The 27,075-nt window shown below is 43.0% G+C and overlaps 1 protein-coding gene across 1 annotated transcript in view; it reads left to right on the plus strand.

Moving 5' to 3' along the window:
- MYO1E (myosin IE) overlaps positions 1–27,075 on the plus strand; it is a 190,441-nt gene that overhangs the window by 53,601 nt on the left and 109,765 nt on the right. Inside the window, exon 3 of the mRNA XM_023616529.2 lies at positions 19,889–20,032. Coding sequence (XP_023472297.1) covers positions 19,889–20,032 — 144 coding nt within the window. The remainder of the gene's footprint in view (positions 1–19,888; positions 20,033–27,075) is intronic.

The raw sequence follows: 27,075 nt of genomic DNA on the forward strand, positions 1-27,075 counted from the left end.
CTGGTTGTATAAGAAAATTCTCTTCTTGGAAATACACATTGAAGTATTAAGAAATAAAAGGGCATGATGTATACAACCTATTTTCACATGGTTACATAAAAAACCTTATGTATAGAGAAAGAAACAGAGCGGGAGAGAGAGAGAGAAAGATGAAGCAAATGTGGCAAAATGTTAGAAATTGGTAATGAGTATAAGAATTCTTTGTAAGTTTTTTGTGACTTTCTGAAATGTCGAAATTACTTCAAAATAAAAGGTTTAAAAAAAAACCATACTTTTGTTACCCTACGATCAAAAACAAACAAAAGGAACAAAAAACCCTGGTTGTCTCCTCTACCCTGGAATGGGTCAACAATCAGCTGAAAGGGCTGGAAAGAGATTTCTGCCCTCTTCCTGCCCCTCATCCTCACTCCTAAATCAAACCAACCCCAGGCGAATATGGTCAATTCCTGCAGAGACACAACCAGCAGGCAGCAGGTCCCAACTCTGTTTCTAGGGCCAGGAACTGCTAGGCGAGATTGTGTTCCCCCCATCTCAGCCCCGCAGAGCCAAGAATTCTCTCAGCAACAGTAATGGTGGCCGCAAATTGAGGTCAGTAGGAAAACAGATCTGTTTTGGGTTGTGATGTTGCATATAATGCGATGAGTGAGCAGAAAAGAATGTCCCCCAGTGAAGGGACGGCCTGTGAACTCCGAGTTTGGTTTTGAATATCCTTACGATGCCCGGCATAGAAAACAGGAAACATCAGTTAAAATGGGAAATCGCTGTGGGCTGAATTACTGTAATTCCTCATCTTACTTAGAAGTTGGCATGGAGCAGGGCTTCATCCACAGCCTGACGTCTCCTGCTTTTCTCTGCCTCGGTAATTTTGCCCTTTCTCTAGGGTGGTGTATTACCAAGCTGAGAGGCTTTTAGGCTGGAATTGCTACCTTTAAGTCTGCCGAGAAATTGTTTTTAAAGAGCTGTTTTTTCCCTGTCTCTAGGTTAAAAGCAGTCTAGCTCTGCTGCTGGTTCTGGTTCCCTCCTCCTGCTCCCTCTTCACTTCTAAGTAGGCGAGATCTGGCACGCAGAGACTCACAGCCCAGCTTAATAATAACCCAGCAATAAGTGACATAGCCATTATCAGGCTAGATGGATAAACAGAGGGACGTTCCCCAGAGCTGATGAACCCAACCGGAAATTTGCTTGTCAGCCATCCCCTCATCTCCACCACTCCTTTGGGGTCCTCTCAGGTATCAGGGAAATTTTGCCAGCCTGTTGACCTGTGAAATGGGGACATTTCTACCTGCCTGCCTTGCCGAGCTGCTCTAGGACTCACATGGGATGATAAAAGACTGCATAGCAAGACACTGGAAGCAATATACAAATAAGAGGTGACGTTATTTCTCTTACTGCATGGGATGTGACTAAAGTATTTGGGCCCGTCCCCTTTGGAAGGAAGACAGTTTTTCTCTGTGACCTGGGCTGCACCCTCTGATGGCAATTCCATCTTGGCTGCCTGTTTCCTGTCTCCAGTGCCAAGTACTCAGCCTTGCCCTGCTGCGCTTCCCTTGGCCGCCCCTATTTTTCCTGTGTGTTGATGAAAGCAGGAGCCTGGTCTCTGTGGTCTGCAAGTGTTAGCCCAGCGCCTAGAACAGCACCTAACTATGAGAATGAATGAATGAATAAATGGATGGATTGTTAGGCGGATGGATGGACAGATGAAATGCTTGCCATTCTTGGTTTTCTTATGTCCCATTTGCTCCCTGTTCTGCACAGTCTCACCCATGCCTATGGCAACAACTTCTTAGTAGCCAATGGAGGGCTCCCGCATTGATGTTCCTGGCCCACTCCTTGCTCCTTGCTCCTTGCTAAGCTCCAGAGCTCCAGATCCAAACATCCAATGCCTATGAGGAAAAGCTCATTCTGGAAGCAGAATATTTACTCACTGAAAATGATGTAACTTTGTGCTAGGGCTTCCTCATCCTTAAAATGGAGATTAATAATAATGCCGACTTGATAGGTTTGTTGAGACAATGAAATGAGTTAATATGTGTGAAGAGCTTAGAACGTTGCTTAGCACTTAGCTAAAAAAAGTTCACTGGACAGAGGTTTCCTTCTAGCTTAGTGTTCCATCTGGCAAATTGGGGTGATTCCCTTCTGCTTTTTTGTCATGGCAGAATAAAAGGGGCACTCTGCTGAATCTTGAACTGTTTTCTCCCAATGAAGTGCACACTTATTCTTTGCCTGTGGCATTTGGACCACACCTCCTTGCTCAGCACCAGAAAAGTGGCTTTCCCAATCCAATAAACGTGATGCTTGAAAGAGTTTGTGAACTGTAAGTACCCCCCTTGGTGGGCAAACTCCCATCCTCCCAGCACCCCCAAGCCCATGGGAGAGCCTCTCCCTGATACTGTGCAGGTTCACTTCTCAAGCTCTGGCTCCTGGAAACTCAGTCCCTTCTTTGGCTATGTGGATGATCGAGGCCCCAGATAGTGGGGTATGTTCGGATAAGGAAAGACCCCTAAATGGGGAGGCCCGGGCTCATTATGCCGTCTTGTTTGTAACTGCTGTATAGTAATGTAACAGTTCAGTTGAGATTTTCATCACACTGGTCAGGAAATTCATAGTGAAGGTTACTGCAGCAACCTTAACTCTGCTCTGGAAAGCGGATCCCTCACAATGGGGCCTTTCAGAGGGAGGCTGGCCCCGAAGCTGGGCAGGGATTCAGTCTATTCAAAACACAATGGGGCAAAACAGAATAGAAAGGAACCGCACGTTGCTGTAGGCCTCCTGTGGCCATCTGTGGCACCGCGCGTCCTTCACCAGCCTTGCACCCAACTTCAATTTTATTTCTCCCGTAATACACTTTGAATTTCACAACTCACATGCCTGCCAATTGAAGTGCATTTCGTGGAAGTTTAAAGAATAATAATTCTATAGCAGTGTACAAACTCAGAGCCACGAAGTGCTACAGAAACAACTTTAAGAAAAGGTGGTACAGACTTTAATTTAGAGACAAGAGAAACACCAATTGCATACGTTTAAAAATATTCAAACCACCTTTCCAAACTGATAAATTTGCCTTGGAGTCCTGTAAAGTAACCACGGATTTTTTTTTTTTAAAGGGAGAAAATTTCAAATAACACAAATAAATAAAATCACCCTCGCCTTTATTCATAGCTCCTCAAAACAAACCCACTCACCAAACAAGATTTACCCGCCGATAGGAAATGATTGGTTCAGTTGCATTTGTTTTTAAAGTAAAGAATGTTGCATGGATTCTTTCAAAGCCGAAGTGAGCCATCCAGCATGTGAGCTGTAGTTAGACCAAGCAAAAGAACTGTGGTTTCCTTAGAATGGAAGTTGGAAGGAAACATTTTTCTTATTTAATTCTTTTTTCCTTTAGAGCATTTATGGTATTTTATTTTATTTATTCACATGGCCGGCCCTATGATCAAACAGCTTTCCTTTGTTGTATATTTAGATCTCTAGAGTTGTTTTATGTCCTTCCCTTCTTTAATGTTTCCTGCATGTTTAATTTAAATCATTTGCCTTTTATCTTTCTCAAGATCCCAAGCTATTTCTCTCTTTTCTAACCTTTCCACTCTTCTTGCTCCACTGAATTAAAAAAAGAAATACATCGATGAGCTCTTCTAAGTGCAAAGCTAGCGGCTCCCTCTGTATCTTAAGCCCACCAGATGCCATCAAACAAATGGTGAAGCTTTTTGCTTTTGATTCTGATGAAATTAGTTGACATGTGGTCACTCCCAGGTATCTGGGTGCTGGTTGTTTGATCAGTAAGTAATCCTGTGCTTCTGGCCCAACTCCCTGGAAGAGAAGGGGCCACAGCCAGGGAGGATAGAGCATTGCTGGCGCTCTTTTTCCTCCTATTTGGATCTCAGGGCTCAGGTAGAAAGAGACTTTTGTGCACCTGGGAGCGGAGTGTAGTACAAATCCTTTCAGCATTTTTGCAACCAGAAACCATGCAAATGATTTTGCAAATCCGCTTGCGGTCTTGTTGGCAGTTTTGGAGCACAGCCCTCTTTGTGCGGTGGTGGTGTAGACATCTATTTTCTGTTCACTGTCCTGCCCAAAATCGAGCCCATGGTTTGCTACATAACTGGCTGTGCACGCTCTTTTCTACCTCACACAGAGAGCAGGTCTCCGTTTGTCCCAATTCCTTGCATGAAGTGATTTCTCCTTTCACTGCTTTAGGATCATTTGTGTGTCAGTCCCAGCCCCTTGGACTCCTTCCTGCCCATACCAGGAAGATCAGGGTTTCCTTCCCATTCTCAATGCAGGGCTGACAGAGGCGTGGGGCTTGGCTTTGGAAGCTGTGTAACAAGTTGCTCCAGCAGATCCCTCGCTGGGACTGTTCTGGCAATGGACGTCTATCTTGCCTATTTTGTCTGAGTGAGAATTTCTGTGAGGTTATTTTTAACATATTTGAGTGTCCTTTTTGTGTTCAAAGGCACCTTTGCCACAAAGGGAAACCATCGTCTATTCCCAAAAGGATTTGGAAAGAAAAGCCTGCACTTACTCAAGACCAGGGTGTGGGGCTCTGGCTTTGAAACTGGCTGCGAGGGGTCCTTTGAAGGAGGTGAGGCAGAAGCCCAGTGGCAGAGGGTGGCCCCAACGCTCTGGTCTCTCAGCTTCACTGAGGCTTCTCATCTCGCCATTACCTTTGTGAGTCAATCATATCAGCGTGCCTACAATGCGCCTCTGTTTAGAGGGGCAATCTCTGTTCCGGAGCCAAGGTAATCTGTCATCCAGCCTGCCATGTGGGACCCAAAGGCAGCTTCAGGGGCTGCATATGAAACCTTGCTGTCAGAGAACGGCTCCCTCGAGATAGTTTCACTGAATAGGGAATCCATTTCTTTTGTCTTCCACCGTAGCCTTGATGGAAGCTGCTGTGGGTTCCTAAACCTACCAAAGCTGGGTACAGATCTGGGCTCCCTGACTCTCTCTCTCTTTCTCTCTGGCCAACTTTTTCATCTATTGCCTGAGGATCATAGTACCTCCCTAGTTCGACGGTTCTTTTGAGACCAAATGAAACGAAGCACTAACATGGTGTTTGGCACATACTAGGTACTTGAGAAAAGCAACGCCCATGCCCTGTTCCCTAAGCATTGTGGAACACACCTCCCCATGATATGGGCTGCCTTTTTGATGCTATATTATATTTCACGGAATACAACGAGCAATGGCTAGCAGTCATCGAACCTTTCTTGGAATTTCTATGGCGTCATGAGCTGTAGGCTGATGTGACCCACCCATGCCCTGTAATCACATCAGACATGGTTAGCTTGTGTTTTGTTTTCAATTTGAGTGATTCCGGCAGAAGAAAGTTACTCTTGGAAGGAGCACCGTGAATTCTACAGCCAGAGATCTCTAGTTCGATTATGGTTTTCTAATTTCTGCTGGCATTTCGCCCGTCTTCTGGAGATTGCCTTTCTCCTTTATCTACTCATTTCTGATTTTTAAGCCAATGCCTTGACTCTTATTTTTTTCCCCATAAACGGAGGCCTGTATCTTGGATGTAAGGCAAGGCGTTCTAGGAAAGTGGTTCCCAAAGTGCGGAGTCTGGGTACGTTTCCATATAAGATAACCTCACTAGAAAGCAAATACTAAAATGTCTGTTTATATTAAAAACTAGGAAGAAAGTAAGTTCTTCAAATATTTAATATTTGGATGGAGACGAGCGCTCTCATGCAGTCTGACTGCAGAGGATGAAGATTCACAAATGACAATGTTTATTACTTGAGAAATTTAAGATATTTAAATGTGATCTTCCCAGAACTTTTGTGGGTGAGAAAAACCTTTGCTGCAGGTTCGTTCAGGAGGGGCTGGCGGTAGAGAGCCGCGCAGGGCTGGCCTGGGAGCTGGGAGGACCCAAGTTCTAGTCCTGGTTCTTCTTCTAAGCAGCTGGTACCATAGAAACGCATTGCCTCTCTTGGCCTCAGATGCCTCCTCTTTATCTAAGCGCTTTGGACCGATCGAGCGGTAGCAAGGCCCCTTCCAGGTATCTAGTTTTAGGATTCAGAATGTAAATATAGAAGTATTCTGCCCTTCTCTACCCCTCTTCCTTTGTAGTTTGTTTAAACACCTTCACTTTTTTTGCCTGGAAGGCATCAATCTGTTACTCAAGATGGTCCTTATTGTACTTCTTCGTTGTTGGCTTCCTTTGTGGTTAGCCTATTAAATTCTCTACATGTCCTCTCTGGCAGCGACGGTCTTTCCTCTACTCTGCTGTAGTGGATCCCTCAGGGGTTCAGACGTCTTTTATGTTGTGTGATTATGCATCACTTGAGCATCATGAAACTTTAAAAGTTTGGTATGTTTTTATTGAATCCTGGCTCTGCTATTATCTTGTTATCAGCCAGATGAGATGACGGTACTCCGATTCTTTCTTGAAACATCAGATATCCAATCAGAGCACTCATCCTGGCCACCAGCGTCCCCAGTCCAGTTGTTATTATTAACAGCAGCTCTACTTAGCACTTACGGTTGGCCAGTCAGTGTAATATGAACTCTCCATCCATTAGCTCGTTGAACGCCCTCAGAAGCCCCCCAGTGGTAGATACTGTCATTATCCCCATTTTACAGAAAAAGAAGCTGAGGCTTAGAGATTGGAATCCTTGCAATACCACTTTTACTAAATGCCCTTGAAACATTTAACTTCCTTAAAAGCCTGTTTAGTAGGAATCCTAAGACCTCTGTTCAGTTAGAATCCCTTCCCGCCAAGGAGAAAGGGTCTTCTCTCTCCCTTTGCCTGACCTCTCTTTATCTTCCTTTCCAATTTGTGTATTTTTAAAAATCTGTATTTGCTTGCAGTTCACAGTGAGGCCATGCTGATCTCCCAAATTGGTTGTATTGCAAATTCATCCCCCTTACTTGCTTATTGAACTGGGGAGGGGTTTGCACAGCAGGTGGGTGGTAAGAGCCCCTTGGAAATTCCTTAGGCAAGGGACACAGAAATACAAGATTCATGTCTCTGTTCCTCCTTGCTGCCGCAGGCACCCACGCCCACTGACGCCCATGTGGGCCCCTGTGCTGGCTTTCTGCAGTCCGGGTGTGGCTTCTGAGAGATAAACTGACAATCTGTGCATCCGGAGCCAACGCCTGCTTTCCTGTCTACCTCAGGGCTTTTAATGGAGTTATCAAGTCTATCTGGACATGATTCTCCCCACCCCCTTTTAAATTCCTTCAGCCCAACCCCATTTTTTTTGTTCTATTCCTGAAGTCCAAGGTGTGGGTCATGAGAAGAAATGGCAAGGTGGATCCTGTGTCCTCCAGCAGGTGATGAAAGGCAGTGAGAGGATGAACCGGGGGTATGTCTTTACACGTGAAGCCGTCCTGAGCCTGCACGACCTTGGTGACACTGATCTGCAGTGTTGATTCGTGGCTGCTTGGTGGCTTCTCCCCCTGAGATGTGCCCACAAACACTCCTCTCTGCCGCCCTGTCAGCCAGCCTCTCTGTAGCCCAAAATCTCTCTGGATCTGGTAAACATGTCTCATTTGTACTCTAAAAGTGCCTAGACCAATGCCTTCTGGCTCCATTTTGCCGCTAGAGAAACAAGGCATCTGTGTGCCACGGATCTGGCTAGATCAAGTAAGCTAAGGGTCCAGAGGTGCCCGTGCCACAACCAGAAGCAGGCGTGGAGGGCATTTCTCACTTCTGTACTTTGTTCGGTGTTGGCCAGCGACTGTGGTGCTCAGGGGATGGTACCCTCACCTCTGAGCCCAGCTTCCATCCTGGACTCAGTATCCCCATGGCTAATCCATGGCAAAGGCTGCCCATGCCCCTGAGACACCCCTGATCACATTCCAGACCCTTCTCCCCACTTAGCAAATCCTGAAACAGTACCCCTAAGTGGGAGATGACATATCAGCACCTTCCTGCTGCACCTCCACTTAAAATCCTACTCTTTATACTCCTTTGGTGTTTCCACGCTGTTTTTAAAAAACACAGGTAAGAAAATAATTCCATTAACCTGACAAAGCTTTGTTGTCTAATTGAATTTTCTCATTCAGATGTGCCCAAACAGTTCATTTTTCAGAAAAATTAAATATTTTAAAAAACCATAAAATGAGTTATCTTATGTTGTCATACCTCCACCATTTTGCATGACATAAATAATGCGTATTTTGCGATCAGTACAGAAAGATCCTGTGAAAGATAGTGAGTCCTGGGAGACTGTTTTTGATCCGGTTGTTATCAACTCTGCTGCAGTTTGCTAAGTCTTTGCATATTTTTTTTCCTCAGAAGAGCATTCAAATTATGATTTCTTTCTTCCGTGGGACAGAGCAATAGTTTATTTTATGTGACAAGGAATTGCTCAGTTACCTCCCTGTTTTTCCTCCCATTTCAATCAATAATATGAACAAGAGCCATTGGTGCCAGCTGGTATTTCTGGCTGGTCGGCCTTTGGCTTCTTAGTTCAATTAAAGAAATTTCCCGAACAGCTACCATTGCTTCAGGGACTATAATTTTCAAACCAAAAATTAGGACACGTAGTCTGATGGGATTTTGTTTTCTTGGTTTGTGAATCCATTAATGAAAGTCTTGTCAGTAGAGATGCAAGGCCTAAATTACATTTAGGTATAATTGTGATTAATTGCCTTAATTGTGAAGAATAAAATCCCATGAAATTGACCTTGCCCAAGGTCACAGAACTACAGCTTGTACTTGAACCCAAGTGTGTTGATTCTGTTAAAATTCAGCGGAGTAAATCTGAAGATCCAACTGGCTTTATTCAATGCTTCATGAATCGGGCAGCAACCCGTCTAGCAAACAGAAGGGAGCTCCGGAGAGCTGTACAAAATGGAAGGTTTTTAAAGGCAGAAAGAAGGTGGGACAAAGAAGTCATAAGCAAAAGAAAGGATTATTTCAGGCAAGGTCGCCTTCCTTTGGGGGAAGGGCAAGGGTCTATCATGCAGATTACCTCACTAGATCTGATCAGGTAATTCAGGATTGACTGGTTAAAGATCACATTCCTGGGAGGGGCTGAAACTGCAGTTAGGTTAGACATTAAGTCTTGGTTTGCTGTCGTGGGACTTAGCACATTTGACTCCATCTTGGGCCTGTTTCTTTTTTTTAACAATTCTAATCAGCCAGTGGATTTGTAAGAAGAGTTGCGTTCCTCAACCTTTGTACTTGAAAACAGGAGTGATGATGGAGGTGGGGGTGGGGAGGAATTGATAAATGCTTGATGATGTTGTCAAGCTAGCAGACCCACAGCTGAAAAGACAGAGACTGACATCAGTGTGCCTCTTCAGCATTTGTTTGATTAAAATATAAATAGAGGCAGAAGTAAAATGAGCATTTGTCATATGAAGGGAGTTCAACCATTTGATTCATTTTATTCTGTAGCTTGAAATGTCCCCACCCTGTGGTCAAGATTAGTCTTTTCTTTCCCTCCATGACAGCGCACAGTTAAGATGAGAAATGTCTTTAGGGGCAACATCTCTTCCCTTTGATCTCCCGGGCTGGGGGCAAGAGGAAAGCTATGGAAACTTCTTTCCTCCTTGGGGCAGACACTGGTCCCAGGACCCCCATTTTCCCCACTGATAGCTGCCACAGTGAGATTCACCTCAGTTTGAGATGAGCCAAAGCAGCCTAGAATTCATTCACTTGACCAGTCCTGATTGAGCTCAATCATGTGCCAGGCACGCCCTGCATGCTGGGGACCAGACGTGCTCCCAAGGCCCACTGCATGGCACTGAGCTTTCTCTGACTTGTCCAAGGCCATGTAGCCAGACTGCTTGCTCCATGGGCTCCTAGGTGCTGGGCATTGAACAAGGTACCCTACACACCAGTAATAAAAGTATCTGCTTCATGGTGTTGTGGATGAAAGAAGTTGATACATGGCAAGTAGTAAACATGCAATAAATCAATTACTGTTAACTTTAGAGTTATTGCTGTTCCCAACAGCCACTTCCTTATTAGGAGAGGCAGTAGGTGTAATGCTTAAGCACAAAGATTCGAGAGCTGGGCAGGCCAGGTTTGAAGCCAAGTTGTTGGAGCTGGGCAAGTTACTTAACTTCTCTGTGCTTTGGTTTCCTGCCTGATAAGGTTGTGAGGCTTAAATAAATTATCATGTATAAAATCTTATGAACAGTGCTGGTATGTAATGAGAATTACCTGTTGTGTGAGAAGAAGAATATTCTTCCAAAGGGGAAAGAGCCACCATTCTGGATTTTCTGGAAATTAAGAGGGAAAAGGATAGAACAATGCCAATAGGGACGCAGGAAGTGCTTCCATAGACAGAATAAATTGCAGTGCCCGAGAATTTCCTCCTCAGCCTCAAAACAAGCCCTCACCTTGGGGGACCACTAAAGTGTCCCCCGGATGGCTGGGAGGGTTTTCTGAGGAGAGAGGACTAGAGGGGAGGGGTCTTGGGGCCCCTGATGGAACCTGCAGGGAATTCGGAACATGAATACAGAGTAGTTTCTATTTGTGAAAATGAAAGCTAGGCTCTCACCTGCTAGCTAAAGGAGAATCTGGTCTAACCAGGTGAGATTTTCCACAGCAGAGAAAAATACGTCTGGGAAATAGAATAGCAGTCATTTAAATTCCTTATGGCTTGACTTGAAATTGGTGGGAACCGGCCCACTAGAGAATGGCAGCAGGTTCCCATGTGTGGAACATGGCATCAAGGTTCACAGTGAGGTCGGTATGTACAACCCCACGTTGCGTATTTTAAGTTGTATCCTTTCATTATCATTTTAACACATATCAAAGAAATAAAACTAAGACACCAAACGGGTGATTTTTATGGAGATGATTGCTAGGATTTAGCCAAATTAAAACGGACATTTTATAGGAAAATTTGAAGCAAAGGACTATAGAACTTAGACAAAAGTTGTAAAAGTAACTGAAAATGACTGAGGTTAAGGAATGTTGGCCTTTAACAAATAGACAGCCAGTCTATTGGACTGTCTGAAATATGGGTTTCTCCAGCAAAAATGGGTTTATTCAGGATCTGCAATCACAGCAAGCCACCTGCAAGTTTCACGGAGTAAGGGGGGGAAGAAAATCTTTTACAGAGGGAAAGAGGAAGTTGGAAGGGCTACTGTAAACCAAGAGTCAGTTGGAAGAATTTAAGTGTCCTGAAGTGTAGTGGCTTTTCATTGGCTGAGTTGTGAGTCTCTCATTGGCTGAGCTCTTGCTGGGCAGGAAGAGGAAGTCTTTCTTCTTCCTGTTGGGCTTGCCATCATCCTAGGGCTTGAGAGCTCCCCCTTCTGGCCTCCCGACTCCATTTTATTTTATTATTTTATTTTATTTTTTTTCTTCTGAGGAATATTCACCCTGAGCTAACGTCTGTTGCCAGTCTTCCTCTTTTCGCTTAAGGAAGATTGGCCCTGGGCTGGCATCTGTGCCAATCTTCCCCTATTTTGTGTGTGGGTCCCAGCCACAGCATGACCACTTATGAGTGGTGTAGGTCCGCACCTGGGAACCAAACCTGGCCGCTGAAGCAGAGCACACCAAACTTAACTGCTAGGTCACAGGACCGGCCTACCGCCCCTCCTCCTGCTCCCGCCAGACTCCATTTTAAATGAAGTTTCTGTTGATTAATTTCCACAGGAAACACTGGAGTATAGTTTATGTGAATAAAGGTCAGAACTCATTGTAATCCCCTGGGGTAGGCATATCACGTGGTGGGGAAGGGGATGGCACTTCAAATGGTCTTAATACTGAAGGAACTTGTAGGTTGAAAGAGATACAAATCCAACCCTGCCTTTGCAAATTGAAGAGGAAATTACCTTGCTTTGCAGATGTCTGGTCTAGTGGTGGGCAGCTTGTTATGAGCAGCTTGTCGGCCAGGACGCTCGCCCTCATCCTGTTTGGGATGGGGGTGGGGGACAACAGCTACAAAAATGTTCACAGCAAATCCTCTAGAACTGGGCAGTCATCAACCTCACCATGTCACCACTGCACGGTTCCTGAAGTGACATTAATATATGGTATGACACTTCCAGAACAATTGAAATCTTTATAATATTTTATATCTTTGATTATATTCAACAGTGACTTAATATTTATAAAGTGCATAGGACATTGGCCATAATTCATCAAGCCTAAGATGCTACTGCTTGTAAGAGAGGCATCATCATTTCATTTTTCTGCTTTAAAAGACAAAACCAAAAACTGTTACTAGTTAAGCTGTGACACAGCATTGATTATAAGACACACCCTAATTTCAGAATGTTAGAATATGAAAAAAATGCCTCTTAGAATTGATGGAATATCTTAACTGTTCATTCATAACATCTTAGATTTGAACTGTTCATTTGTATAGAAAATGACCCTTTTGGGAGCAACATTTCAGGCAGAGTGGGTAAAAGAAAGGCTGTTTCTTTTCCTGCTGGGAGGCCCATTGTTATTTAAAGAAAAGTTTGCTATAGCTGCAAGCTGGGATAAACCACTGGAGACCTGGAACTGACATGGAATAACAAAAGCAAGGAAAGCATCATATATATATTTTATTTCACTTTACAGAGTACCTTCACATTCCTTATCTTATTTGATCTAATTTTTTTTCACTGAAAACAACTATATATGTGTGCACATATATGCTCAGTAGAAAAATAAAACCACACAGAAAGTACACTGAGAGATAAACAACCTCAATATTTTAACAACCATATTTCCGTACAAAGATAGCATCTTACATAAGTAATATCACATATCTGCTACACCACTACACCGTATACATATGTATATCATGTATGCAGTTAAAACCTTACCATCGTGTTATTTTTTTACAAACCATTTTTCCCTGCCCTGCTCAGTCCAACCAATGAACCAGTGTTTCCAGCCTGGTGTGTACCATCCACACTTTGCCCCCTGATCGAGTCATTGTATTAAACCAATTCTATGCCTAGAGGGATTGGGGTTGGTGTGTTGTCAGTCTTGTTTGATCGTCACAGTAGCTTTGGGGGCAGTGTAATATTATGAACATCTTTCTGCTGAACAGGCAGCTTGAGGCCTCAAGAGGCTCAGAGAGGCTGGGTGATTGTGGGAGACCCTGGGGTTAAGTGGCATAGAGTCTCGGCTGGGAGGGCTGGTCTTTGAGAGCCCATGACTTTTCTGAGATCAAGTTGGTCACAGATTCAACCACGAGGCCTGAAACAGTGCCAGTTTATGCCTCCTGTTCCAGCTTTATTATTAACAACATTCCCTTCTGCCCTCAAAGTGTCCCGATTTGGAGGATAAATTGTTTACTCTCGTCGCTTCCAGGAAGGTTGACTCTGGCCAACACTGGCTAAGAGACCACTGGACCTGGTGATCCTGAGGTAGTGTCTACACTTGGCCTTGATGATGCTATTGGAAGTGAGCTGTGGAGTAGCAGAAAGAGCAAAGAAAAGGAAGTCAGAAATGCTGATGACAAGTCTCAGCCCTGGCCCTTTGTCACAGGGATTAACTGAGATCATGTGTGTGGAAATGTTAGGCAAATATTGAACTTTTGGTCAGGTCACACATACTTATGTGAGTGAAGCTAATGAGCACATCTTCTATATTCATCGAGCCTGCTCCTTCCCTCACTTTGTGAGCCGACCCCCCAGTGTGCTTTCCCATCCCCAGTCCCTCTGAGCAGAGGCAACTTGGTACATTATCATCCGAGGCCTGACTTTACCCATTTGTAAAATAGTGACAGAGGGATTGTAATATTCATGTCTCGAAGGTGTTGTGAGAATTAAATAAGATCACGTAAAGCGTCAGCACATATTTATGAGTTCAGTAAATCTCAGTTCCAATTACCCCGTAGACTGATGGGAATGGGGGTGTTTGTTGGCTACTGGCTGCCCTGCCCCACCCCACCCCGACTCCTAGAAACACTCCTTCCAGGCACTCTGTTCACTGCAGTTCAGCACACACACACACACACACACACACACACACACACTACAAATATACAACTTCACATCACTGAAATAGTGGGGGGTGGGGTCTAAATTCCATAAAGTTGAAATATATTGCAAGCTGGTTTACCATGCCTGGCACATAGGAGACCAACAAATATTTATGGTTGATTTTTCCATCGTTTGCAGTGGAAGTATTTCACTCCAGTCAAACGGCAGAACTGCAAAAGGTAAAATTCCCAGGCTGTTAGTCAAAAGACTAAAGTCTAACAGATAGTTCTGTTTCTTTCCTGTTATGAGACAGACACTGGGACAGAAAAATCCCATTCAAAAACAAACTCAGTTCGATGCAGGCCAGAGCGTTACCTATTGTCCATTGTTCGCGATAAGAACGTGGTTTATCTGCCTTTCAGAGTGATACGCTTGCAACATTGGGGGCATTCTATCCCAGGTTTTCTGGAAATCAGATCTGCTGTCCTATTCTGCTCATGGACCCACTAAACCTCCCAGACATGATAATATCTTGTCATCCAGACACCATTTTCCAATACACCTTTCAAGCCTGGAAGCGACACAGAACCCAGGCTTGCGATGGTGATCCCAGCTTTGGGATGCCTGGTGAGGACCCAGCACCACCCCCAGAAAATGCTCGATTGCATTGGCATCATTCTCAACGTTTCTATTTACTTTTAAATTTTACTAACACATGCATATGGTTAAAAAATAAATAAATAAACTGCAGAAAAGTTTAAAATGGAAAGTAGAAGTCACCCTTCTCCCAAAACCCCAGGCCCTCCCCCAATGGAACTTGTATGTCTTTCAAGAAAAAAATTATACCATATCTTTTAAAAATTTAGACAAATGTAGTGATTCTATACCTAATCCACATATTGATCTCTATTTTCATGAAACTGTGTATCTTGAAGATCTTCCCATGTCAACACAAGCAGATTCCTTGATGACCGCATAGAAGTCCTTTGCAGGGTGTGCCATATTCCAGTCAGTCTCCAAACCATGTGTCCAGCTTTCCCTATTACAAACGTTGCACAGTGAACAATCTTGTACGTATGTCTCAGCATACTTGGTATATCTTGGGGTAAATTCCTAAAAATGCAATTGCTGTATCAAAGAGGATGTGAATTTTATTTTTATTTTGTTTACATATTGGTCTGTGTGACTAAAATTTTGGTACCTATTTCCACACTGCTCTCTAAAAATTCAGTGCAGTGTCCTCTTCTAGAAGAGCATAATAATATTTATGATCACTCCTCCCTCAGGCCCTGCCCAACCCTGGGCCTATTGTGTTTACACAGCACATTTAATGGCCTCCCTTTTCTGGGCGGCCAAAGGACGTTTGAAGACTGTTGTTACCCAGTATATGGGCTTCTTCTCTCTCCTGGATGAACCAAAGAAGAAAAATGCTCCCTGAGAAGCTGGTGAGAGTGTCTGCAGGGCCCAGCTGTGGCGGGCAGGGCCTCCACTGGGGCTCTCTGTGGGAGTGAAGGTGAAGTTTCAGGAGAGAACAGTCCCTGCCTTTGTGCTGACTCACCTTTGCTCTTCCTAGTCCCCACCCTGGTAAACACACAGCAGTTAGTGACGCTTTGCCTTTGAAAGTCAGTCAGAGAATCAGGGAGCCGGGTTCTTCCTCCGCATGAGGGACTCCTGTGTTTGGTGCCACCTCTTAAAGGTGAGGAACAAACCAGGCCATTATGTGGATATGGGCATACCCCACCTTCTAGAGCTGTGTTTGAATCCATTGCTTTTTAACAAGCTGAATCATCATTGGAAGCTAAATGTAGACCTGAGAAAGTCTGCACTCAATCTTTACCTAATGGGAAATGTCTACCTCATAATTTGTAATAATTGTCAGGGCTAACTTCATCATCATCATCGTCATCATCATTATTATTATTTCTTAGCTGGTGCGTCAGCAGCTACATTCCTTCCTGATGAGTGATGCTTATTGGAAGTACCTTGCTGAGTACCCTCCTTGTTTAAAATGTTACCATTTTTAGTGGGGGAAACAAAAGGAGTCACCCGCCCAAAAAGAAGCCTGCAGAAGGGAAGGAAGCACACTCTTGTTGCGGCGACAGCCTGGTAAACTGGGCCCTTGCCATCTGAGGAAAATGGCCCTCCTCACAGAGATGGGGAAGGCCCATTGCTGCCCTCCTCCCAGCACGCGGCCCAGGGTGTCCTGCCTCTACCCTCCCCGTCAGGGTGGGAGGAAGAAGGGAAGGGGTCAAGGTTTTTTTGCCCCAGAACCAACTATAACTTATGTTCTCAGAATTCTAGGACAGCAGTTTGTCATCTGAAGGCAACTTGCAGACTCTGCCTCCGAGGACGTTGTCTAGGGCTGTAAATGAGAACCCTTGCCCTCTGTGCTCCCTGCTCACTCCCTGTCAGCGGCTGTGTTCCAAGGGAAGCCTCTGGAAAAGTCAAGCTATGATCTAACTCTCTTGTCCCCTAATGAAAACAGAAAACGCTTTCTCTGTTTCACCGTGGGGAACTTTGAAGCTTCGCTGGGCTGGGATGAGAGTCTACGCATCCATGTTTGGTTTCTGGCTTCCCGGATAAAGTTCTCACCCTCTGCTAGAACTTCCCAGCCCAGCCCTGGCCTGGCTTTCATTTACCTGTTGGTGGGTTCTGACCTTGTCCTCGACAGTCTGGGCAGGTCAGCTGTCCCTGAAAGGCTCTCGTTGGTCCCACCCTTCCCAGCTACCTTCCCTCCCTCCCTTTACCTCATCTGAATTGTGTTTTTGTGGGAGGAAAGGGGTGGAGGAAAAAGGCATAGTAAGGGGGCGTCAATAAAGACAGAGAAGTTAAAATAGAAGATCTTGGGCAATTTACAGCTTTCTCAGTAAAATAGAGATAATAATACATAGTATGGGATGATAGTGAAGGCAGATGAGTTCACATATGTTAACTAGAAATGCCTGGGAGAAGGAGGGAGAGAGAGAAGGAGGGATTGAGAGAGAGAAAGAGAGATTGATTTGTGACCACTTGGATCTGGGAAATGCATCCATAAAAAATAATTCCAGTGTTTTAGTCTTTGATGCTAAGAGAAGGTGATCATTAATAAAGATCATATGTCTTTTTAATGATGAATTCAGTTTTGAAAGCGATCTGTCATTCAGTTGCCATCTTAAACGTAACAGACGGAAATATGCAGTAGGGAGATGGTGTGAAACCATGATGTTTGGATGAGTTTGCAATCACAGCGACTTGGGTTTCCATCTTGCCTTTGCTATTACTAGTTGGGAGATCTGTTTCCTTCTACCCAGCATGGGAACGTTAACCCCTCTCTCACAGGGTTGTTGGGAATAGTAAAAGGAGCAACAGCCACGAATCAAATAGCTCATTACCTTCCTTATGGTAACTGCTCACTCACACTATTCGTTCCTGATCCTCTTGGACACAGAGGTCTGGAGACCCAGGGTCTCGATACTGTTCAGTATCATGGGATATTTGAAACTATGAGTATCAGTGAACTCCACAAGGAGCCCTGTTATACTGGGGAATAACCGTCACTAGAAGGAGGATGACGCCACCTCTGAGACGGGACAGACAGTAATGTATCACTCTATAATGAGACGGAGAAACGACAGTTGGATTGCACGCCAAGACCGACTAGGGTTCCCTTGAGAGGGCAGTTTCTGTGGATCAGTACAAACACGTACACTATCACACAGAGCTCGCCATTTCTTGTCCTTTGCAGAAGTTAAATAACAGCTTATTAACAGTCCTGTTTTGTTCAAATGTGCTTACATTTTTCAAAGAGAAAATAACATTTTTGGCCTCTTTTAAGTAGGTGGGTATTTATTGAGGTTAAAAACAAACAAACAAACAAACACACCTATGGTCAGATACTCCGGGACCTTAGTTTTCTACGCAGAGAAATTTTTGTGGGCGTCCCGAAAGAAGAATGAAGCTGCAAAAGGAGGGAGGGTGGAGGAGGTTAGGAGTCCCCGGGAATCTTTATCTGGTTAGAAGTAGACTGTGGACTCTTGATTGAGGTCCAGTGAGTCATGCTGTGCCAGTGCTTTTTCTCTCTTTCTGCTTTGCCACAAGAGGAAGAAGGAGTGGTGAGGTCTGAGGTAATTTTGTAGAACTGATGCTGCATTGTGGTTCTGAGAAGGCCAAATATATCATATAAACAGTTTCCCTCTGCAAGGCAGCATGGGTGGCAAGACTTCCAGAACCGCTTTGTGGAGCTTGAGCCCATGGCACTAGTATGCTTTTCTTATGGTGGCCCCTTCATGGCTGGTTTTTAGCTTGCTTTTCCCTTAGAATTTACTCTTATCAAAGGACCCTTGTCTCTTGCAGAGAAAACATTAAACAGTTTTTTCAAGTGAAATTTAAAATGGTGTCCATCTTGTTTCCTCCCATCTCCTCCTTTTCTTGAAGAACCTCCTATTACCTTTTTTCATCCTAGTTTTGATGTCTGAGCAGGTGGCCTTTCTAGATACGCTTATTCAGAATTTTTCTCTCCTTTGCCCTAACTCCCCCCAAAAAGTGAAATCCTAAGAACGGGCAGGAGAGGCAAGTCTCATTCAGCTCAGTGCCCACCACCCGTGTCCAGTGTGTTACACGACCAGTAGGATGCATGAAGTATTTGAAGAGAAGGGAGAATCTTCTGATATCCTGTCATGCAATATTTGCCGTTATTTCATATGTATTAGCTGTTTTGCTCCAGCGAATGTAGATTATAATGAATATCCTTCCTTCTCTAGTCTTCTCTGGCAAATTCAAAATATTTTAGATGCACTTCAAATGGCACCTTCTGCAGAAAATTATTTCTGTCTCTCCTAGGATAAAGGCGTCTCCCCCCACTCTTGGAACACCCATTTTACATGCATTTACAGATTGACTGTTACTGAGGCACGAAGCACTTCAGCCCATATGTAGATGTCCTCCAAGCATGGTGAGCTCCCCAAGTGCAGCCACCATGTTGCTCCCCTCTGCCCCAACCCCAGGACTTGGCACATAGCTGAACACATGGGGGATCCCACTGCAGAGATGCCTAGTGAAAGGAAGCCGGCAGGGTGTTCAGAAGCCAGCCCTGGTGTTGTGTTGTAAATCCAATAAGCAGACGAGGGCCCCAGATTCTTCTATCCAAGGAGGCATGGGGCCAGATGAGGCCCTCCTGTCCATGCATGTTCTGTGGTCATGTTTGGACCAGCCTGCCCACATCCTCGTTAGTATAGCAGTGATCTGTCATTAAAACATAGCTTATCTTTTGCATGTGGGAGGCTAATAGTACGTTGCCAGTGATAAGTTTATGGAGGGAAAGTAATTTAGATGGCTTGAGAAATTATGACAAACGTGACCTAGCGATTGTGTGATACATATTCTTCCACTTCTGAGTTGCATCATAGGATTTGCAAAGCAAGTCTAAAAAGTTTCCAATTTAGGGGCTGGCCCCGTGGCCGAGTGGTTAAGTTCGCGCGCTCCACTGCAGGCGGCCCAGTGTTTCGTTGGTTCGAATCCTGGGCGCGGACATGGCACTGCTCGTCAGACCACGCTGAGGCAGCGTCCCACATGCCACAACTAGAAGAACCCACAACGAAGAATACACAACTATGTACCGGGGGGCTTTGGGGAGAAAAAGGAAAAAATAAAATCTTAAAAAAAAAAAAAGTTTCCAATTTATTGCTTGTTTTCACTGATAAATTGTACAAAACAATAAGGTTGAGGGAATTATTGGAGACCGTCGATCATTTATTGTGCTGTACTCTAGACACTGTTCCACGCTTTGTATGTGTCATTTTATTTAATCCTTACAACAACTCTGAGATGCGTTTTATTTCTCTCGTTTTACAAATGAGAAAAGAGAAGCTGAAGTGACACTGTGAGCTTAGGTAGCCTTTCCCCACTCCGCTTAGTGGTGGCCAGGCTGAAACTTGAATTCCAGTCTGTTGATAGCAAGATCTTTTTGTTGGCTCTGCTTGTTCTGCTCCATTTGATATGAGGAATATTTGGGAACATTTTTTTTCTCTAGGAGAAAATAAACTATTCCTAATAATTGTGTGTTTTGTGTTCTCAGGGAAGCAAAGGTGCCTACCGCTACCATTGGCAGAGCCACAATGTCAAGCACAGCGGTGTGGACGACATGGTCCTGCTCTCCAAGATCACAGAGAACGCCATCGTGGAGAATCTCAAGAAGAGATACATGGACGACTATATTTTTGTATCCTTTATTGGTGTCTTTGGACATTTGTAAGTGAGATGACAATGTCCATGGTAAAACGTGGCTTTACTCCTAGTGTAAGAAGATCTGTGTGAAATTCTGAACTGACGTTGTGCTCACATCATTTTCACCATTTCAGAATGTGGTTTTCTATTTTTTTGTCCCTTGGTTCAGGCTGTGGGAAGGACAAAGAGGATGCTAAATTATTTTCCTGGCATTTCACAAAATCAAGGTGCAGCCAATATTCATCTGTTTTAATCGATGGCACTGGACCTTTGACGTCGTCTAGCCATGCACGTGGTGTCTAAAACCTCTGCTGTGCCTAAAGTCCCTGTGTGCAGACAGTTCTGTCGATAGGCTCCCTAATTGCAAAGCAGAGACAGTTAAGTCCAGACTTAAAAGGTTTAAAAAAGCTTACCTTATGCAAAAAATATGCAATTTTGCCAGTTTTTCTGCATTCTTACGTTTACTAAAGGCAACATGAGAAATGAAGATCAACTATTGAAAATGCTTGACCTTCTTGAGTTGTTCTCCATGTTTCAGCTTTAGCTTGCCAGCTGCCATTTTTTTAACAGGGCTTTTAAAAATTCAGAATGGAAATTTGGCTCAAATGTGTGTTGACTTCATTATAAACAAAGAAGTGTGATATTTACTTAAGTTACTACAGGATTCAGGAGTTTGGTTTGGTGCAACTACGTAAAGACCTTTTAGTGAAATTGCCGTAGAGTTGGTCATAGACATGCAAAGAGCCGTGGAAATCTATACAGGAGTCCCAGAAAGATTAATTTAATGCTGTTGGTGACTCCTGCAGGTATGGTGTTATGAATGACGGTTACAGGGGGCGTCTTTGTAGCTGTTGTAACATGCCTTTTAGATTTTAACCCCAAAAGCTTAGGAAGGAATGGTTTTCATATTGCCAGCTTCTGTTCATTATTTATACCACTCATTTGACTATTAATTAAAAATACTTATTCTTATACAACAACGCTTATGTAGAGACTGCCTATCTCATCATTGGTGAAGGCAGAGTTCAACTCGCCAGGTAATTTATCTAGCAATACTAATTAATAACCTTATCCCAAGGCACCTGGACCCTTCTGACCAGTACTGTGCTGTTTCTTATTTACTGTAGGAAATTTACCAAAGATCTGGGTACTTAACTCCCTAAGCCCCTGCTTTGAAGGGTTAATAGATGTATTTGGATTTATTAGCTACATTATAATAGCATCCTGATCAGGGGTGTATGGCCCATTTTGTAACAAAATCCTGCCCACCGCCTATTTCATAGCAAAAGTTGCATTGGAACACAGCTCTGCTCATTCGCTTACATACTGTCTAAGGCTGCTTTAATGCTACAATGGCAGAATTGAGTAGTTGCAACAGACCATATCACCCGAAAAGCCTAAAATAATTACTTTCTGATCACTTACGGAAAAAATTTGCTGACTTCTAGATACCTGTGTAAAATTTCCTTTAATTGGATGGAAGCTGTTGTAGTGAATTGTAAGTTTTTATTGTACTAAAGTTAAAAACTTGAAATATGCTCACTTTATCTGGGCTTATCACTATCAAAACATTTTAATCAGTTTTATGTGCAAGACCCACGGCACATGGAAACTGGCAGATGGTAGACTAGAAGAGCTGGATGCGGGATGTGGATCCCCACTGCCTGGCTTCCAACCTTACTCTGCGTGGGCTTGGTCACCTTGTGCAAGTTTTGTGGTCTATATGCCTTGCTTTCTTCACCTATAAAATGGAAGAGAGTGTAAAATCTCCCACAGGAGGCTGTTGTAGTGTTAGATGAAGTAATGAATGCAGTACGCATTAGTTATGATTATCATACGCTAAGGCAAGTGTATAAGTTCCTCCTATATTTCTGAGTTAGGTTCCAAAAATTTACTTGTAAAGTTGCTTATTGGAAATTTAACTACATTTTAGCATAGAAACTGTTTTAAATGGAGGATTGGTTTATTGACAAGCCCATAAAAGGATAATTTCCACTGTTCCGAGGACCTGGGCTCAGCTTATTACATTATTTACATAGAAACTTGGTTTTTGACAGCTGGGTAAGATAAGAGGGAATGATGTCAGTGGTAATCAGCAGTCAGTCCGTGGTCAACCCACATAGCCTTACTTCTCCCCGTAAAGATTATTTACCTCTAAAACACCAGAAACTCCTTGAGGATGGGGACTATTTCTTGTATGTCTTCTTTCAAAAAACAAAGTTGAAAAGTTCTTTGCAGCAATCTATGTTCCTTTAACATGATTAATAAAATGTAGTCAAGCAGGAAGAGCACTAAAATCATCTGGAATCCCACCATATAGGGTTAGTTCCTGTTAACCTCTTGGTGTATATTTTTCAGTTTAATGGCAAATAAACATGTATATTTATGTGCTTTCTTGCTGTTAATTTTAACAAAAATAGCATCATCTCGCATCCTGTATTTCTTAGTTTCTTGCATAATTCTTGGCATGGTGCATTGTATTAAGTGTTCATTGGAAATTTGTTGACTATCAAGACTTGCTTTTTATAGTCAGATAGCAGAATTTTTAATGACTCACGCAGAGGGGGCTGATTATGAGCCGTTGAATTAATGCCTTTGAATCAATGACTGACTAATCATGTGTTCTACCAAGGAAATGAGTTAGTTGACCACTGATGACTTCGTGTTTCAGAAATCTCTACCCACTCAATAGCTGAGAAACTCGGCGTCAATGTGCTCTCCGTCAATAGCACAGAGCAGCTTTCAGCTCCGAGGAAGCTTGATGGCTGTGTTGGATGTTTATGAAATATTACCAAGGGTCTAACTACAGATCTTTTCCTCTGTGTGGTAAAAGGCTCCTTTATCAGTTCAATGTTAGGGGGATATTATTATGATAGAGTAGCATTATTTTAAATGACGTGGGTTTTTTCCCTCTCTTTCCTAATCTTAATATAACTGTATAACTTAATATAGCTCTATAACTGTAGACAATATAACTACAGACAAGAAGAGATTCAATTTCACATTAAGTTACAAAATCGCTCATTTTACCTTTTCTGCACCTAATATGAGCATGTTGTTTGTATTGAAGATCAGCATTTGGAACAATCAATTGTTAATGCATTCAGCTGAATGCACATTTCTTTGTTTCATATTTGAAAAAAACTACTTAGAAAATGCTGACACTGTTTACCAATAAAAAAACCATATATTTCAGCTATTTATCCTAAGACAAAGAAGGCTTAATTTACCACCTGTTTTTCCTCAGTGTTGCCACACTTCTTACAATGACATTCTCAAACATATGAGGAAAACATTGCAGTGTTCGCTCTTCTACTTGGCGAGACGTCATTTATAGCCACGTGGCTGGTGAAAACAGTTCCATGCAAAGCGCTCCACGCTCATTTGGTCCAACTTTCTCCAAACTTGTTTTTACTCAAAGACCACGCTCAAGTGTGTTTGGCATTTTCAGCCCTTGAATTAGGAGTTGAGACTTTTGTACCAGACCGACCAGAGCTCAAGGCCATTAAGTTGTTCTGAGGGAGGTGTGGCCCTTGGCAGAGAGTTCACGTCGAGGGGGCAGTAGGGCAAAGTTCACGGGATGAACTTTGGTCTGATGGTTGGAGACAGAGGCTCAAGTTCCAGCTCAACCCTTCTCCACATATGTGACTTCAAGCAAGTCACTTCCCCTCCCTGCCCCACCTCAGTGATAAACCTGGGGAAGGTGCTAGATCAGTGTGGGTGGTTTTGGGGAATTCACTGGCTAATAAAATGTTTTTTTTTTTAAAGATTTTATTTTTTCCTATTTCTCCCCAAAGCCCCCTGGTACATAGTTGCATATTCTTCATTGTGGGTCCTTCTAGTTGTGGCATGTGGGATGCTGCCTCAGCGTGGCTTGATGAGCAGTGCCATGTCCGCGCCCAGGATTCGAACCAACGAAACACTGGGCCGCCTGCAGCGGAGCAAGCGAACTCAGCCACTTGGCCACGGGGCCAGCCCCAATAAAATGTTTTTTTAGGGTATCTTACAGTTTCTAATAGGATTCCTATAACAAAACTCAGATGGGGGATTTTTTTTAATTGAGATATAATTGACATATAACGTTATATTAGTTTCAGGTACACAACATAATAATTTTAAAAAATGTGTTTTTTTTAAAAAAGTAGAACTCTTACCTTTGCCTAATAAGACCATTAAAGAAACTTACAAAAGTTGTACTACCATCACATTTTATAAACGAGAGACTATTTTAACACCAAAGAAATAGACTGGAAATAATTTAAGAATAAAAGACAGTCCTTTATATTGAATAAATTGAGGTTTATGAAAAATTCAGGGCATCGTTGCTTTTTTTGTCATTCTTGCTGCAGATCAATGAAAACTCATAGATCCATGGACAAGCATTTGGGAACCATCAATTGAAGATCTGTTGGGTCCCTTCTGTCTCACACACTCAATTAAAAAAATAACATTTATTATTTATTTATTTTTTTTGGTGTCATAGCCTTGTTTCTCCATACGTTTTGAAAATTACCCTTGGGCCACACCTTCACAGCCAAAGATCATGTGGGTAGAGACAATGATCAGAACAGCTTTTTCCAAAGGCACACCTGAATTATGTAGTAGGCAGTGGGAGTGAGTATTCCAGTTATCTGGAGAAGTGACCCAACCCAGGAGGAGACGTGCGCTCTCAGGGAAGTAGCTGAGGTCTCTGCAGACCCAGCCAGTAGGGAAAAAAGGTGGGCAGTTAGGTAAACAGTTAGGCCAAACTCTTACCTAAAATGACCAAAATATGTTTGTTTCCTTTAAATTCTACATTAAATTCTCTTGTCTGAATTCTTCTGATATAGGAAAGTTTATAGCTATGTAGGCAGACATACGAGCTACATTATCCATTTCAAACCACACTTTATTTTTCAGGAATCCTCCCGAGTAATATTGGCCTTGAGAGCCCTGCTGGGAAATGTAGGGAACAGCTACAGTTTTCCCTCTTCATTCATTGATTCGAGATGGAATTGTTGGTTCAGGATTGGCCTACAATAGTCCGAAAGAGGTTTTTCCTCTTGAGTGTCTCCTTTCCAGGCCCTTCCCACAATTTGTATAGTCTACTTAGTGAAAATCGAGACTTTCCAAGATGTCTCTTCACATAGCAGATTATTAACAGGAAAAAGATGTTGGTTCCTATAAGAACTGTTATGCAATCCGATCCATATTTACTGGGTAACCAAGAGCTTGGTGAGTAGAAAGGGACCGGTGGGGAAGTGATACCGTTGACTCATGTCCTCAGGCAGCTCTTTATTCTTTGTGTGCAGTGACCGATTTGTCTAGGACAAGTGGCATTCACAGTCTTCCCTTTATAACTGAGAGAAGGAGCATCCTCCTCTGTGGAAAGGTCCTGTTTGCCAAAGTTTGTTTTTGCCTGGAGATAAATGTAAACCTAGACGTCCCCCCTCTTCTGAAATGAGGATGGTCATAGCAGTGCTGTATTTCTGGAAAATTTAGTTTACCATACAAATCACTGTATTTGTTTACCATGAGAATCAGAATGAGGGCCAAATCTCATTCATTGAGTTTTGATTTGGTCCCCACCATGTGGAAAGGATACTAGAAAAATCAACTAAGAGAGGGAGAGTTTTGAGTACTCAAAGAATCCTAGGATCTAAGTTGCAAGAGATCATAGAGCTCTCTCATCCAACCGCCCGCCACCCTGCGTTAGATCCTGGTGCGGCCAGTTTAGGATTGCAGATAAAATACAGGACACGTGGTTAAACCGAATTTCAGATCAACAGGTAACTTTTTGGTGTAAGTATGTCCCAAATATTGCTTGAGGCATACTTATTTGGGACATATGTATACTAAAAAAAAAAAAAAAACTCATTGCTTATCTGAACTTTAAATTTAACTGGATAGTCTGTAGTTTATTTGCCAAATCTGGCAACTGCACCAATAATAATAATATTAATGATAACAACAATACCTGCTAATCTTAGAAAGACATTGTAACTTGTTGATTAAGAGTTTGGACCGTAGATCCAGACTGCCTGGGTTTGAATCATAGCTTTGCCACTTACTAGCTTGTGGCTTTGAGCAAGTTTTAAAATTTCTCTATGCCTCAGTTTCCTCGTAGTAAAATAGGATTAAAATAGTCACCAGGTTGTTGGGAGCTTAGATTAGTACCATGTGAGTGTGTATGTGTTCAACCACTGTTAGTTTTTATCATCACTGCTTAGTGAGTCTTGACTACAATGTCGTGGACATTTCTTACCTGCTTAATAACTTTAATAATAAATTTATCTGTTTTGAATTTTGTCTTAAAAAATGTTGACCACTAATCTATCGTTGGCCTCATCTGACTTTGGCACTTGGAACTACCCTGGCTCTGGGCCCTTGTTCCCTGACTCTGTAGTGATTTTCAGTTCTGATTCACTGTCTCATTCTGATTTTCTCTTAGTGCATGCTCTGCCCCCAGACCAGCACTGTGTGCATCTGAGTGTGCTCTTAAAACGACCCCATTGTCTCTACTACCGTCTCACGTTCAGCCCTTTCAAGTCTGAAGATCTTTCTAGTCAGTGAAAAAGGAACCAAGATTGCAGCCGAATCATTCTGCACTCTTACCTTCATGTACAAATATTAACTTTTAAATGTTATATGATCCATCCCACACTGGGCTCATTTGTGTTCAATAATGCTATCAAAGCTGTGTCTCAGAGATGTTAACATGTGACACAGTGTGCCTCTTGAAGTATATGAATTAAGGAAATTGCATCTACTACATGCCGGGTACCATGCTGAGCATTTTATACTGTTTATTTCATTTAATTCTCATAACAAGTCTATCAAGAGGGTCCTATCTTACCCCATCATCCATTAACCAGAGCTTGGAGATGTGACTTGCCCAAAGTCAGAGTGGAACTGGGCTTAGGGAACTGGGCAATCTGACCAGACTGCCTGTGCCACTCTATTTGACAGCCGGGTCCTAATGTATAAATGTGTAAATGTCCCCTTTGTGGGAGGAAATCGCCAAGCTTTACATCTTTAACTGCAAATTTTCTAAACGTT

Source organism: Equus caballus, chromosome 1, assembly GCF_041296265.1.
Source record: "Equus caballus isolate H_3958 breed thoroughbred chromosome 1, TB-T2T, whole genome shotgun sequence".
NCBI classification, from domain to species: Eukaryota; Metazoa; Chordata; class Mammalia; order Perissodactyla; family Equidae; genus Equus; species Equus caballus.